Raw genomic sequence first — 16,354 nt, forward strand, 5'->3', positions numbered from 1 at the left:
AAATAAAAAAAGAAATGCCCTATAGGCCCAATAGAGTTCATCTCATTGATACCCACAAAGAATTCCTGAAACTCCAGATGGTTTGGCTGTGTCTTTTTAATAAGACAAGAGGTTTGACCAGAAATTGGTGATATGATATAGTTTTCAATACGTCTTACCCAATTTCCTCCGTCTTAAAGTGAAATATTATTACAAAGAAGCAGACATTCACATTTACATTCTGAATTCCAAATTAATTCATTCTTTTAATTTTTAAAAATAACATGTATCAATCCAATTTTTAAACAACAACTGGTTCTGAATCATCCGCAACGAGACAGGATTCCCACCTTAATAACCACAACATTTCCTTTCCTCTACAATACTGTCAAAAATCTCCTTCATTCTTCCACACAAGAAATGGTACTACTGGGACACGCGTAGCCTGAGTCCCCAATGCAACATGTACGTAAGAGCCATTAGAGTGTTTTTTTATGCGTGTCCTTGGCCCAAGGTGAAGAAGGTTTAAAGGTTTTGTTTGCCTTGCCAATTGGCGGACTGCTTCCAGCGTGGGTACAGTGCAGTGTGTAGGGCAATAGTGAAAGGTAATAGTAAAGCAGGCGTCCAGCATGGGACTGGAGCAGTACTTAAGCAGCTCCTCTGAGAGTCAGTCTATATATTATTGATAGTTTATGGTCATCTAGCCCAGTGAGGAGGCCTTGCAGCAGACCAGGGAGCTATTAGATAGATAATAACCTTCCTAATGTCCACAGTTTAGTGTGAATGCTCTCCTCTCACACTTCCATCTCTATGGAGCCAATATATCCAACATTTTTAATAGTCCCTACATACCAAACAGATGTTCCTACGTCAAATACTTCAATACCGTACAGAGGCTTAAGCATTTCTAGTATTATCTGTCACCTTACGCCGTCAACATTAAAATGGATATATTTTACACACCATATAACATTTACTGAAAAACTAACTGCTGCACTATGTAAATCTGCAAAACAGCAGTGTAGACACAATGTATTTATATCAAAGCCACATGACTGGTGAAAAGGAGTAGCTCGGATGTTGAATGACAATATAGCCATGCAGTCTTCAAGTTCAATATTTCCATGAGCTTAAATACCTTTTCCACAAACATTTTTCCCATGCTGACACATCATTTTCTGTTAAATTTATGACAGCAACTTTGTTTGCCAAACACCTACTAGGCTGTGTTTTTTTTATACACAGCATATGTAATGCCTGATAGGCATCCAGGTCTTTTGCTGACAGGTTTAGTTTCCGTATGTCAGTTAATCATAGTGGTATTTGATACCATGGAAAACATCAAGAAACTGAAGTATTAAAAATTTATCCAATATGTATGAGCCAAGTGATGTCAGAGAAATTTATGACAGTTACTGTGTTTGCCATTCCCCTGCCAGGTTGTTTTGTATATACAGCATCTTTCGCTGACAAGTCTAGTTTCAGTGTGTCAGTTAAGAATAGTGGTATTAACACCACAAAATTGAAGGGTTCAAAATTTACCCAATTTGTATGAGCCTAAAGTCAATAGTTTTTAGAGAAATCGTATGCTGCTGACCACACTGTACATTAATTATACACAGTCACTGACTGGCAGTCAGAAGAGATGCACGGAAACTATTTCCTTTCAGAACAACTGTGTAAATTTAAAAATCATTTCATCCCTTGATAACTTTAAATTTTTTCACACTGTTTTGCTGTGTTTAGTTAGAAATAAAACAGTTATTGCCAGGCATGGCCATTTGAAACAAGAATTGAGCATGACACATACAATCCCAGTGGTGGATTTATTATTTGTATTTTTATTTGATTTTTTAAAGCCATCACATCCCTAAAACTTGCTATTTTCAACTGTTTGCCATGGAATCAAATACAGCCCCAATTTAAATTGGAGCATGTATACCAAATATGAAATTGCTATCAAAAGCGGCTTGACTTGTTTTGCGGTCAGGCAATTCACACGGCCGGACAGACAGACATATATATGTCATTTAACTGTCTAATTCGACATGAAGAAACATGTGCGGGGCCACAACACACCAAGCTCCGAGATCAAAAACGATCGTAGACTTAAGTCAAAATTTTAATCATTAAATTTGGTATATTCCTTTAAGTTATGATAGCTTAAATTTGTTGCACAATAACTTACCTCGAATTTACGTTGTTAAGCAATATTTTGACCCTCTTACATCAGAAATAACAATTTTAAAATGATTTTAAATTTTGACCCAAATCTAAGATACCTTTGTGATACATGCATCTGCGTCAGACAAATGCAAATGAAAATTACAAGTATACACATACAATGTAGTGATATATAAATGACCTGCTGTGCTGACCCCAGAGTTGCATGCAGCATCAATCAATTTAGGCCTATACATATATGTATACAGTCAACGGATCTCTCTGGATTATAACTTTAAGAAAGATTCCATCAAACATATCTTATCAAACAGAGCATAGCCATTTATGCCCAATGCATATTTTGGATTTTGAGATTTTTGAACTCTTGAATTATGGAAATTTTGAATCTGTGTTAGAGAAAATAATTTGGTGAGGACAGATCGGTGTTGAAAAGCAGTGGACTTCCTCTGCACCTTATTATATACGTGAGATTTCCAGCACTACAATTACACCAGATCTTGATTTTCTTTTTCCCAAAGTCAAGCTCATGCAACTCTTGACTTGTCCTATGTTTTTTGGGGGGTTTTTTCTCGTCTCGACATGCCCTGAAGTTAAAAGTTAGCAGATTGTGTGAAATAAGCAGTGTGTCCAAGTACACATCCAGAATCTTCTCATTCAATAAGGACGAGCTCAATGTTAAGATGGAGTTCCTTTGCAGAGATTTTGCTTCAGGGAGAAAGAAGGCTTTTGATCTCAAGCGTATGTGATCTCACAAACCTTTGTTTACTGGAAATCTTTGGAAGTTGGGATACCGTACTAACTAACCAGATTATGGCACAGTCTGTAGAAATATTATCCACGTTCATGGCTTTAATTACAACATTCATCTCCCTTGTAATCAAGAAAGTGTGCGTTTCATCTACAGAGCTTCAATCTTGTTTCAAAAGCCAGAAGCACTTTAGGACAGTCAGGAAACAAAGGCGTGTTTTTTTTTCTCTATCATACAATCAGGCTGATCATAATTAGCCAATTGTTCTTCATGAAAGCTGTTATTTCCCAATATTTATGTGCTTGTCTGTTAAGGTGAAGTCAACACATGAGTTAAAACCTGAAAACCATAGCTTAATGCAATCAATGGCAGAACAGGGTTTGAAACTTTTTTTTTTTGTTTGAAGAAATAAAAACCTAGTATTATCCAAACAAAGTAAAAAAGATGTACAGATACATGTATGATATAGTTCAGACCAGCTCTCAGTGTGATGCTAAAGTCCATAATGGGTAATATCTGGTAAAAATGAAAAAAATAAAAAATAAAACCATATTCTTAAAAAATCAATCTAGTCATGAAACTATACTGGTGAGAAAATGTGTACCAAAATTAAACACTTGATTAGATTTTTTATATATCACTATAAACACCAACATTATTGACACTAACCTCCCACCCACAGATTCTAGCCCTTACCATCTCCCCTCCACCACAAAAATAAAATGTCACATCATTTATTATGTGTATAAAATTATAAAACATTTCAGCTTAAAACCATCCTGCCCTTACCCTTAAGGTGTATCTGAGGTAAAGCTGAGGCATAGCTCAGGTACATGCTTATAGGCATGGAGGAGGTACACAGTTTTCATTTATTTATTTATCTGATTGGTGTTTTATGCCGTACTCAAGAATATTTCACTTATTCGTGCCCAGTATCATTGTGGGGGGAAACCGAGTAGAGCCCGGGGGAAACCCACGACCATCCGTGGGTTGCTGCAAGACCTTCCCACATATGGCCGGAGAGGAAGCCAGCACTTTTTTAACTTTTATTAGATTATTTGTTCTTTGTTTACAGCTAGTATCTATAAAACTCGACTGACTTACAACAACAACAGTTACAACAACAACATATTTCACTACATTTTACATAAGGCTTTAAAGGCGCTTGTTCAAAATTTAGTGCTACTTCTTTTCTATGCCATTTACAACTACTCCTGAAACATACCTGAGGTACATGTTTTAAGTGTTATTTTTTCAAAGTTGCTGCAGTGTATTTGATGTACATTATCTCATATTCAAAACTAGAGTACACCTCATCTGTGCCTCACACAGAGGTGCACATGAGGCATACAGCCCATATACACCTCATCTATACCTCGCACTGAGGTGTACACCTCATCTCCGTAAGGGTGGTTACAAAGAAGACATATACATCATCTATGAAAACATTCAACAGATCAGAATCTAGGTATCAAAACATGCATTTGTACACCAGCCATCAACCAAAATAGCAGTTCTAGGTCAATAATCAAAACAGCATTAAACACAAACCACCAAAGAACTAAGTGAAGCAGTCAACAGTTTTCCATGATACTGGAAAGACAATTTGATCAAATGAATGAATTCAGTATCCGAAAAGTATACAATATGCTACTTATAAGTTGTCAATAATAAAAACATATACAATATCTTAGTTGCACTTTGATTGCAACTATTCATATTTCCAATCTGGCAATCTAATTCAACACGATGAATATAATGTCCAGTCTCAGGTTTAGCAGAATTAGACACAGTTATGAAGCACTCTGAGCGCAACCCTCTGCCAAAGCTAAATGTACAAATTCCCACACTACACAGAAAGAGAAACACTCCATATTTCTGTTCTATGTGTCAACGGTGAAGAATTCCTGGTTCCCATCCAGATCACCTATTTTAAAATCCTATAAACCTGAAGTCAACCATTGCCCCAGCTCAATCCGTTCATAACTTCCATGAAGTAAATGCTGACATTAAAAATAAATGCTGGCGTAAACATGACCTCCTTGGCAGAGGTACATTTAACAACCATTATCTGTGGTCAAAAAGTGACCTTCAGAATTGAGGAACCTTGCCCAAAGAATAACAGTCCATATTACATATGTAATTTCCCAAAAATTCACCACAGAAGTTTGATTGGTGTGAGAGCCATATTTACTCCTCTTTTTGTCAAGTTGCATAACTTTGTCATCGAGCATTAGTGAGACGCAGTCGTTACACATAAGTCCATGTTCTGGAATGTATCACATTGTATCAGAAGCCACTAACCAGGCATGTTGGCTCTAGAATCAAAACTATTGATAAAACCTTCAGGCATCTGGCATTTCTCTCAAAGTGTGATACATATAATTTTGCTTATGCCATGGTGCTAAAGGGGACGTGTAATTTGCTACCATTTACATGAACAGTTAGAATATAACCCTATGAGGTAAAGTGACAAGAGGCCATCCTCTATCACACCCACGTCGCTGCTTACCTTTCCCACAAAATTCTCGCACTAAACTTCTTGACTAAGTACAAGAAATGATCCAACTCATTATTGCAGTACAGAGAGACAGACAGCCACTCTGGTTATAAGGCCATCACACTGTCGCCGTTGCTTTGGTTTTACTCTCTATGCTGTATGTCTTTAATTATATTTTAAGCATGCTAAGAAGTGCCCCCCTATGGTCAATCCATATGATTGACCATAATTCATCTATAATTCATCCTTCAGCCGAGAGAAAGGACATTTTTGCAGATATAAATAAGCAGAATACCTGCATGTGTGAACCCATAATAACAATTTACCACATGCAATGTGTTACATTTATTCTGTCACCCACTCTCTCCAGTAGAGACTTCAAGTTACAACCTCTAAGCAATACCTTCTCAATCATTAAAACATGTCTAGCTCTTGACACTGTTTTGATCAGTGTTTATTTTTTTATATAAAGTCACTTTATACTGAATAGGTGTCTTCATTATGTCACAATATCAACATTTATTGTCTTTACATGCTACATATTATAAAAATAGCCAGGCTCTGTCAGACATACCGGCATCAAATCTTTTCCACTGACTTCCAAAACAGAAAATTATAATTTAATGCATTTCAAACCTATTTTAAGCACAAAGGAGTTACCTATGCAGATGTACCACAGAGGACAGGAAGCTTTTTGGAAAGAGAATCAATGCAGATCACACCACACTGGCTGCAAACAAATTGAGGTTCTTTCCCAAGAAAATAACCTATGAATTTGCAATATGCTTTTCCATGCATGATTCAATAGCAAGATTATAGCTTTGGCACCAGCATAATGACAAAGTTACACTGGATATGCCAAAGCATGTGAGCCTGCAACTGTACCCAAAAGTTTGAGAAACAGTGATGAAACAAACACTTTGATGAGAAACAAGGAATCTTCCATAAAATCTACATATGTCCAGAACATTTGGGTGAAAATATTTCAGATAACAAAAGAGATATTCCTTCAAAGCAAGGAATATCTCTGGGATGTACTGTACACATGTGTGCGTGATTCAATTCTCTTAGCAACTTTACCACTGTTCCCTTTCACAATATTATAAAGATAACCACCATCTGTTTTCAACTGTATATTTCATGAAATATATGAATCCTCTCTATAACCACGCAAACTAATCACTTCTCTATTGAAAGTCCGGTTTCTGTCCATTAAAATTCCAACAAAAGGCATGCACTCGTCCTTGTCCGATGAGGTCAGAAACGAGTTCAGATTCAGCTCTCACTGGTTCGCCTACTGCGGTATGAATCAGAAGGTCTGGCAGGTATTTGGTGAGGTACAATGGTTCCCCCCAGGCCTCTGACTGTTTTCTTTCATCCATAAGCTTTACCAGTGTCTCGTGAGTACAAAATAAAGCTGGCTGTAGAATGTGCATTTAAAATCTGAATTATATAATCTGTTCATCAGACATTATGAACAGGCATTCATATACCAGCTGTAAACCAGTCATGGGTTGCTGGTCAATAATTGTAAGGAAAATTGTCAAAACTACCAAAGAACTAAGAAAATATATACAGAACGAAAATAGGATGGAAGGTGCATACAAAGAGATGCAGTTTCCAATGTAGGAAAGACACAAGGTATGTTCTACAGGCGACTGAGTGAAATCAGTATTCAGATCACGTACCATACTAGAAAAAAGTAAAATAATAAAATATGTATCTCAGTTGCTCATTGACTGCAACTGTTCACATATCCAATGTGGTGATCTAATTCAACATGATGAATATATGACTGCCTAGCCTTTTTCATTTGACCTTGATGATATTTAGTGGGCTGATGATCACTTGTATGGCCGTTTGTGCAGTGTAACTTGCGTTTAAGACCACTTGTCTCTTAAACAACATCTTATCCATATCTGTGTGTCACATGTGCAAAGTCTGGCAGAAATTTGCCAAAGGTCATTGGTTTTCTCTAGGCACTCCCTTTTTTTCCACTCATAAAACTGTTTGCTGTCATATGCTTGAAGAATTCTTGAGAAAGCCACTAAACAATGATGAAATAAATGAAATTAATTACATGAGATATGTTTTCAAGATCAAAGCCTGCTGTTACTCAGTGCAACTGGGGGTCAAAGCAATCTGACTGATTTTTCCTAGCAATACTGCCGATCAAGTGAATGATATGTTCCAGAGCCTACACTGATACAATCAAACAGCCTGTATGTATAGTTTATAGCTCTCCACTATTAAAAGACAACAACATATTCCTTTGTTCACAGCATCCAATGGATATACAGTACATACAGTACAGTTCCGTCTGAAACCCCAAAATGAGCAAGTTAATTCACGTGAAACTTCTCAGCATTTTCCCTTGGACTTTTAAGCAATCTTCTGAAGAGTGTGTTGATCAATGAACCTGACTGCTCACAGTAGGCTGGGCAAAATGTCTGCTTAAGCCTACATGCTGATTTATGTACTCCTGTAAATGTACATGTAGCTTTATGCAAATAAATGCTCTGTTCAAACATTTTAATTTACTTTAATAGACTGTATAAAATATTCATACACACATACATACATGTACATATGTTCCATTTGCTGGTTCTGAGCTATTCATAAAAGCAATTACATGTCAACGATGAAATTCCAAGCAAATTCGTTCCCATGTCAAGCCTTGGAAATAAAGCCTTCAAACTTGAGATTTTAAAATTTACCTGTATATGTTCAACATGTTACACCTATAAATGGAACTATATCGATGTGGTTGAAAGATGTCATCCTGCAGTGGATTTAAAGGGTTTACTGAAAAAATGTCATTGAGAACATGCTCTTTCCCCTAAACTCCTTATTCCCCTCTCTAGTTACCAATGCTGGAGAGGGAGTTACACGATTGTCAGGCAAGTGGGCTATGTTGAAATAACAGTGCACGGCTGCACCCAAAGAAGTTGAACGTATAATTTAACACTGTCCATCTAACTGGAACTGGCTGTTAAGTATCATTTAAAGCCATTACACCCATCTATATTTACTTCATTGGTCAAAATAACTCTTGAACAATGTAGCAATTATTTAGCTCTGAATAATTTGATGCTTGTTCCTGGTTTCTCATTCCTAGTTATTACAACAGTAGTCCTGACCTGTCCAGAAATAACAGCCACGCACGATTAATGCAAAAGACAGCAATTTCTAAAGGTCAAAAAAACTGGCCAATCATCTTCGATTCTGCAGAGAGCAATTTGCTGTACAACTTCAGTACGGATGATCTGGACTTCAGCTCTCCACAAATGTGGTTTTCATGATAACTCATTTTCAGAGTGCAGAAGTCTTCTTTGAGAGGTATCTTTCCAAGCTAAAGCCCTGTTAATACTTCCCCACCTTTGCCTACTGAAGTGGGAATTGAGCAAAAATGAGACAGCACAATGGTTTGTCTAATGGCAGTCTTCTTCACATGGTACACCTTGGGCTTTGGGAACTTTTTTCACCTGTATCAGTAACCTCGTTGAGTTTTTCTCTCGCTTTACTAGCTCAGATTGAGGAGATCATTGACGCATTTCTCAAAAAGGGAAAAAGAAAAAGAACATTCAAGATCGGACAGATCGAAGTCTGTCACAGCCAATACAGAATCGCTCCTGGATTTGACAACGTGCACCCACAATAACCTCTTCAAATGTTACACAGTAACTTTTTTTCAGGGGTAGGGTTTCTATTTTATTGACAAATGACTGCAGTCTAATCGACAATGAATACTTCTTGCAACACAGCAGCTAAATCCACAGGGAAATGTACCCACTCTTCAATCTCAGTGCTCATTATGTAACTCTGTATGTGCTGTCTTAAATAATACAGAACCTGTATGGGATTTATATGAATTCTAACATACACATGGATTGTTCCATTGTAATTTGAATAGACACGGGTATGAGATAAAATAAGGGTATTAGTATCAACAAACAATAACAATTTTTCAATAATACCAGGATAATATTACTCATTAACTCTGTCTCAAATCAGGAAAACCCCATCTTCCTCATGCCTTGATGCACGAATGCAAAATACATGATACTAAATTTACAAATCACTGAATCTATCATAATTTCTCCAGAAATGAGATTAAAAACTAACATACATGTATCATCAATCAGTGTGGCAAAAAAAGGGTCTCACAGTTTGCTTTGCGTGTAATGTTATAAACTATCAAAATCATATCATACACGTATAACAGGGAATGTCTGGGTTGTTTTTTTTTGGGGGGGGGGGTGCTGCCATATGCTTGAAAAACCATGCCATACATTATGAAGACACCTGCGTCTGTTCCCAAGGTCACACTGACCAGGATTCATAATTACAGTTGACTTTCACTGATGAGTACCAAGCTAAGCAACCCCCACATACTATTTTATTTATAGTCTTTGAAGATATCATCAACTTTTTCATTGTGAACTGATACTCCGCTAAAGTGAAAGTCTAGCTCTGCTCTTTAAATTTGTGAAGAATGGACTGATCAATATTTCCTTTGCAATTCAAGAATATTTTTTTTGAAAAAAAAAAAGGCTTTTCCAACATAGCAGTGTATAGAATTTCAACACAAATATACACCTACACAATTTCAGCAGTACTGATCTCCATTTAAGTGAAAGTCTGTGTATCATGGACTAATGAATATTGTCATCGCAATTCTCAAACATTCTCAACATTGAAATACATCAAGCATTAATTCCCAATATGCTTGTGCACGCAATTATGAAAGAAATCCAGACCTACACAACCATACATGTTTTATTGTATTTAACCACACTGCAAAATTCACTCTGAATACCGCTACTTTTGGTTAAAGTATGATTAAAATTTCAAAGACCAATGTAGACTTATACTGCTTAGGGAAAGAAATGTAACTCTGTGGGTGGCACGCAGGGGAACTTTTAATTTCCTAATGCTCTGTCCATGCCATTATTTCATAACAACAAAGTTAACTGCGGGGGAAACACTCAATAACAATTTACATTAAGACAACACGAGCTCGTCTAGAGATATTCACAAAGACAAAGAAAAAGAAGACGAAAAAGAAATGGGTTAAAGTGATGCAAATCGAATAAACGCTCCCACTTTAGTTGGCTAGAAGTAGAAAAGCTATGGCATTGTGAAGTCCTGGACCTTGATCAATAGGAAACCTGGAGAGAGAGAAAGCTAATTGAATTGAAGCGTTAGGACTTGCTGCTCTTATGATCCCATGGGTTCCACCTCCCATCTAGTGTATAGGAGACAAAACCTGTCTACCTTCCACTCCATAAAACTATGTCCTCTGTCTCAAGTTTACATCATAACACAGTTACATGCCATTATCAAGATTATTGAGAAAATCAATGGCCCAGTGCCCTCCCTGTATTTTTCCTCGTGCTCCCCAATTCCAAAGTTCGAGTAACATTCCTTTGCAGAGTCCTGGAGTTTGGAATTGGTATCATGCTTGGGTTGGCAGTGGGTAATACTTGCTGGAGGAAGGAAAACATTTAAAGAGTCAGTCTGCATGGTCTGGCAGCAATTCTAGTAATTATTATTTCCTGGCTCAGAACAGCTGCCCTTGTTCTGTACGAGAACTGTCCAATCCGAAGAGTCACCCCTATAGCGCTTCTTGACAGCGAGCCCTGCACACAAAGACTGACAAATCAACAGCACCCTGATGAGATAAAGTGGGAGCAACTTTCTTTTTTCCTGGCCGTAATAGCAAGGCTCTGTGAAGAATTAAGTGGAATTATTCATTTGAAGAGCGAGGTCTGTGATTTAAGGTCAGTCAATGACAAGACTGGGTTAAAAGAAAGGTTATAGCATGGTTGGTTAACTGCTGATCACGAAAGCCTGAAGAGGTATTATCTGGACAGACAGGGATCTCCCCAGACAGGAAGTGGCCTCCGATGGGCTGTTTATTGTGAGAAAACCTTTACTTACCACCCTGTACGTCCACAGCACATGACACAGGCCAGGACAAGGACCAGTAATATGAGCACACCGACAGGGATGAGAACACATGCCAGGAAGTCCTGGAACAAGCTGTGGACTCGGCCATGCACAGCCGACGGAGGATCATAGTCATCCACCAAACTCCAAGCAAACGGTGAACTGTCACCTGCAGGCACACCCTGACAACAGCAAGTGAAGACAAAGTATTACACCATTTGATTCATAATTTCGGAACACAGGTCACTCCAGTAGACTGCAGCAGGGAAAGGCTCGGGTAAAAATATCCGAACATTATTATTTTCCAGCCTGCTTTTCCCCCCGAGGGATTTGGACAGCCAGGGAGGACATTGAAGGTAAGAACATCAGGAAAATAATCACATTTTTTTTACTGCTGTTTCATTAAACTGTTCACATTTATCACAGGTTGTACAGTGTCATTTTTTTTATCACAGTTTATATATCATATCAGCAATGTACATGTGTGTTTTCTAGTTATCAAGCCTTAGCTGTCCATGCATGTGTTGGGCCAGTCAGGCATGCCTATTATAGAATTCATTCCAGGAAGTGGCATGGAGTGGTATTTGCCACAATAGGTTACAGGCACAAGTGTTCTCTTACTTTGTACAGTGAGAACTGTAGTGATAAAGCTATGGCCATTCACTTCTACACCATACTGTAATTAAGTCACGGCCTGCGGACAAAATGAAACCATTGAGTTAAACGCAAGAGCTACAGGAGCTAGTGTAATCCATTTATATCTAAAAAATAATTCAGTTTTTCTTGATATTAAACACATGCCAGATGCCATTTGTTCTATAATGTAATTATCCTGAAATATAAATCACATTAATATTACAGAAGCAAGTATTGTGTAATTTTTATTTAAAGCATTCCGTTGATGATATATGTATAATAGCAACAGACTGTGATAATTATGCTGATCATCAAATGAGAACTAGATCTGGTTAATTGTTCATGAAAACTTAAGAAATTAAAGAAGTAAAAAATTTTGATGAATTCATAACAGGCTATAAACTTGAAGAAAGTTCAATGTCTTAAAACAATGGATGTAGAAACCTGAAACACTTGAAAGACTCTGTAAAATGGATTTAGACGATGATTTTTTTAAAAAATATTAGTCTTTATAACCCTGTAAAATTACTTGAAGCTATTATGAAGATAAAATTAATGACATCAGGTTACGATCTGTTTTATACCTTCACACGATTTATGATTCAAGATCAGTTTTAAAGACAGATTATTGCTTAGTTCTAGATTATGATGATCCAATATACTCCAAACAGTTTTGATGGATGCCTTCATCTCATTTCAAGGTCGTGGTGGTAGATCGCAGTCTGCAGGCTCTCCATTAATAACAGTCATTTGAAGTAAAGATGTAATGTTTTAAACCAGAAAAAATTCAACATAATAATAATCCTCTCCTTCATGCCACCAACTATGTGACATTCATCCATTAGATAAATTAGATGTCTTGTCACAAAAACCTGAGCACTTTTTATAAATAAAATCAATCTTAGAACATGTATAAAATGTCTTGCCCAAACCAAACAAAAAAAAAACAAAAAAAAAACAATAATAATAATATTACAAATATAAGGAACATAAGGAAAAAAAACTTAAAGAAAAAAGAACAAACAAAACAAAAATACACCCTTACATCTGTGTTGGTGTAATTTGTGATCTCTCTCCAACATTAAATTATTAATAAGAAGTCTTTCACAGAGAGGCCAAACAACCCTGGGAGATAGGTTCCACCCAGATGAAACGAGCAGTGAGCAACACTTGGCAAAGCATTTCTCCAGTCGGCCACTGAAGCTCCACTCATTGTCACAGAGTATATGTGCCAATCCTTTATAAACAAAGCAAGGAAATTTAAGTGTTGCTACCATATATTATTCAGTGATGTCCTGAAGTGATGTGCTATAAAATTCTAATGGACTCTGGCATGCTACAGTAAACGGATGTTTGGTGGGAAGGTGGAGGATCAAGGGGGAGTGGGGGTGGGGGTGAGGTGGCGTTTAGTGAACCTGGAGACTCATTGTCTCAATCCCCCCACCACTGTCTATACTGGCAACAACTTAACCAAAGTCTACAAATTAATATGAACACTTAGGCAAAAGTGTAGCACCAACACAACCTTGACATAAACTTTAGAAGATAGGTAAAGATACCCAGGTACTTAACTAAAATAATACAACAGATTTCAACTTATACACATATGCTTAGCTATAATAACACACAGTAAGTTATAATCAATGGCTTAATGCTTTTGACTGCCAGAGTCAAACTAGTAGTAAGACTGGATTACAACAGCATAACTATATAAAAGTTTAAACCTTGCAAAACTGAATATTTCAAAACAAAAAATGACCTCAAAAAGTAAACTCCTAAGCATTTACATCTTTCTGGTATATTTCCACTGAATGGTGTGTTGATTAAGGAAGTTGAGAAAAGGGGAACACAAATATAAAACAGGTATCCCAGGGCGAATCTATTTTTAGCCAATCAAACGCACTTAAACTCAACTTTGGGTTTTAGTTTGTGATATGTCAGTAATATCCACTCATTACATGAAGTTAAAAGGGACATAAATCAAATGTGCGGCCAAATCAGTGTTTCTTAAAAGATGCTTACATGATATGAAGTCAAATCAGTTAGGGTATCCAAATACATAATGAAAATACTGAATACATAACATGTGATCAAGATTTGTTTGGACTTCTTGGTGTTTTCCTAAAATAGATAGGTTTTCCTAAAATAAATAGGTGAAATTCAAACTGTTTGTTGAACCATTAAAATACGTGATGGGTATATTCCACACATTTTAAATCTGAATTTCAAAGTACGTCCCAAGCTATATATATATATATATATATATATATATATATATATATATAGTTTATAACTAATAACGAGTGTTGGGATCAACATTAGAGCGTGAAACGCAAATTCTACAAGGGTAATATCAAAAGGTGTTGATACATGTAGTTAAAATGAATAAATGTATGCCATTTTGTTTAAATCTCATAAATTTCCAATGAAATGAGTAAATAATAAATGACTGACGCCTTATCAGTAGAGTTTCTCCAAAACAGTGAGGAATAGGTCACCCAATACAGTATGAAATTGCAATCAAAACCTGATAAAGAATATGTACTGATTTCCTGTTGTTGTACTGAGTCAGGAATATTATTCATTAAGACTGAAAATTCAATCAAAATATGTTTGATGTTGTGCTGTTAATTGGAGTCAGACGAACACAATCTGAAGTTCTTATTTATTTATTGTTGCAGTAAGTTTTATGGGAGCGGGAGGCCTGTGTTCCTGGGCTAATGGGAGCTCGTAAAACTCCTTCCTGCCTGTATCAAGACAGTCCAAAGCTGTGAACTCATTTGTTCTTTCCTTTATTGTGTCATAATTATTGGTGTACAAGTGCTCATAAAACATATATGAAGTAAACATGGCCTGCAATGTCACTGAAGAAAACGATGAATTCTACTGTCATTTGGACCTAATCTGTGTAGATTAGAGCTTCCTCAAGCTTCCCATTAAACCAGCTCATGTCCAGACATGCACACCATACTGGTGAAATGTCGCCCAAATGGCGCCTCACAAGCATTGCTGACCGCTTACTGTCACCAAACAGTGCAAGTGGTGGACTTTACTCATTGCCAGTCCCAGGCATGCCAGGTTGGATTCGACCCACACATCCTGTGTCTTAGCAGTTGAAAAGCAATTAAGCACCTTATAAACTACGTGGACCAAGGCTCACCCCCCTAACATTGAAGCAATGATTCTGATTTCAATGAACGCTAAAATCTAAAGTATTTTGTAGAGCGATGCCCACCTAGTACTGAATACAAACAAATTCACCTGAATGACTAAGTGACATTCCATGAGCATACAGGTCTGTGTCAAAGTCATGATGAATTAATACAATGAATTACAAGATGTACCCCATTTCAAGAAGACTCAAGAACTTTATTTCCAGAAAATGTCAACATACATAAACCTATATAACCACAAATCACTGAAAATTATTGGATCTTATCATGATTAAGCCCTTTTATTTTCTCACCATTGTTTTTTACTATCTCTTAGTTACGAGGTTAGCCAATCGTGAAGTCAACTGACTGCCTGGAAGTCTGAATAGATCTGGCAAATTGACAAGTTTCTAGTTCGTCCTACATGCCCACCATCTCACAATACCTGTAGGAATCATGCCAAGTTTGTCGTTAATCTAATGTGACTATCTGTCAATGTTGATTCATTTCCATAAAACAAATGCCCTTCAAAACTTCCAACTAACTATAAGTTTTAAGTTAACATTATGTATCTCCACTTCTGTACATTCTATATCTCCATTTCTCACACAAATATGCACCACCTAGAACTTACAGGCCCTAGTTCTTCAAAAATATAGTTGTTTCTGGAAAATCAGAATTGTATTCTGTACTTTGGTTTGCTAAAATCTTTGCATAAGTTTAGAGTAGCAACAAAGTTGTTCACCAGTTACATTTGCAACATATATGCCCCAAAATATAACATTTCCTAGATATGCCTAAGAAATGTTAACTTTGCTAGAAATGCCAAGAAATATAACACTTTGTATATTTTCAGATACACAGAAATGTAATAATTCCAATATATATCCACAGAGATGTAGTATTTGTTAGTAAAGGCATCCATAAAATATCTGTTACTCCAAGACATAATGATTGAGATCCAAGTTCGTGGCAAGCAAAAGCATGCTTGCACAGCATCTTCATCTCTGAACCAATCTTAATAAAATAACCAGAGGTTCTGTGGTCCTACATGTAAATGCCAATTGTCAGTTTCATCAAACACTGATCAGGTTAACCTGAAGTACCCACGTCTGAATAAAACAGGCAACGGCAATAAGAGTTTAGCCATACATACGGCTTGGTAAGCAGGGTGGAATAGAGAGACGAAAGTCAATATTGAAA

At 36.8% G+C, this 16,354-nt stretch overlaps 1 protein-coding gene across 1 annotated transcript in view; it reads right to left on the bottom strand.

Annotated features, from left to right (window-relative positions):
* Window positions 1-16,354, bottom strand: part of LOC135468421 (epsilon-sarcoglycan-like) — a 191,951-nt gene that overhangs the window by 16,436 nt on the left and 159,161 nt on the right. Inside the window, exon 8 of the mRNA XM_064746677.1 lies at window positions 11,355-11,545. Within this exon, the coding sequence (XP_064602747.1) occupies window positions 11,355-11,545 (191 nt within the window). The remainder of the gene's footprint in view (window positions 1-11,354; window positions 11,546-16,354) is intronic.

This window comes from Liolophura sinensis, chromosome 6 (assembly GCF_032854445.1).
Source record: "Liolophura sinensis isolate JHLJ2023 chromosome 6, CUHK_Ljap_v2, whole genome shotgun sequence".
Classification (NCBI taxonomy): Eukaryota; Metazoa; Mollusca; class Polyplacophora; order Chitonida; family Chitonidae; genus Liolophura; species Liolophura sinensis.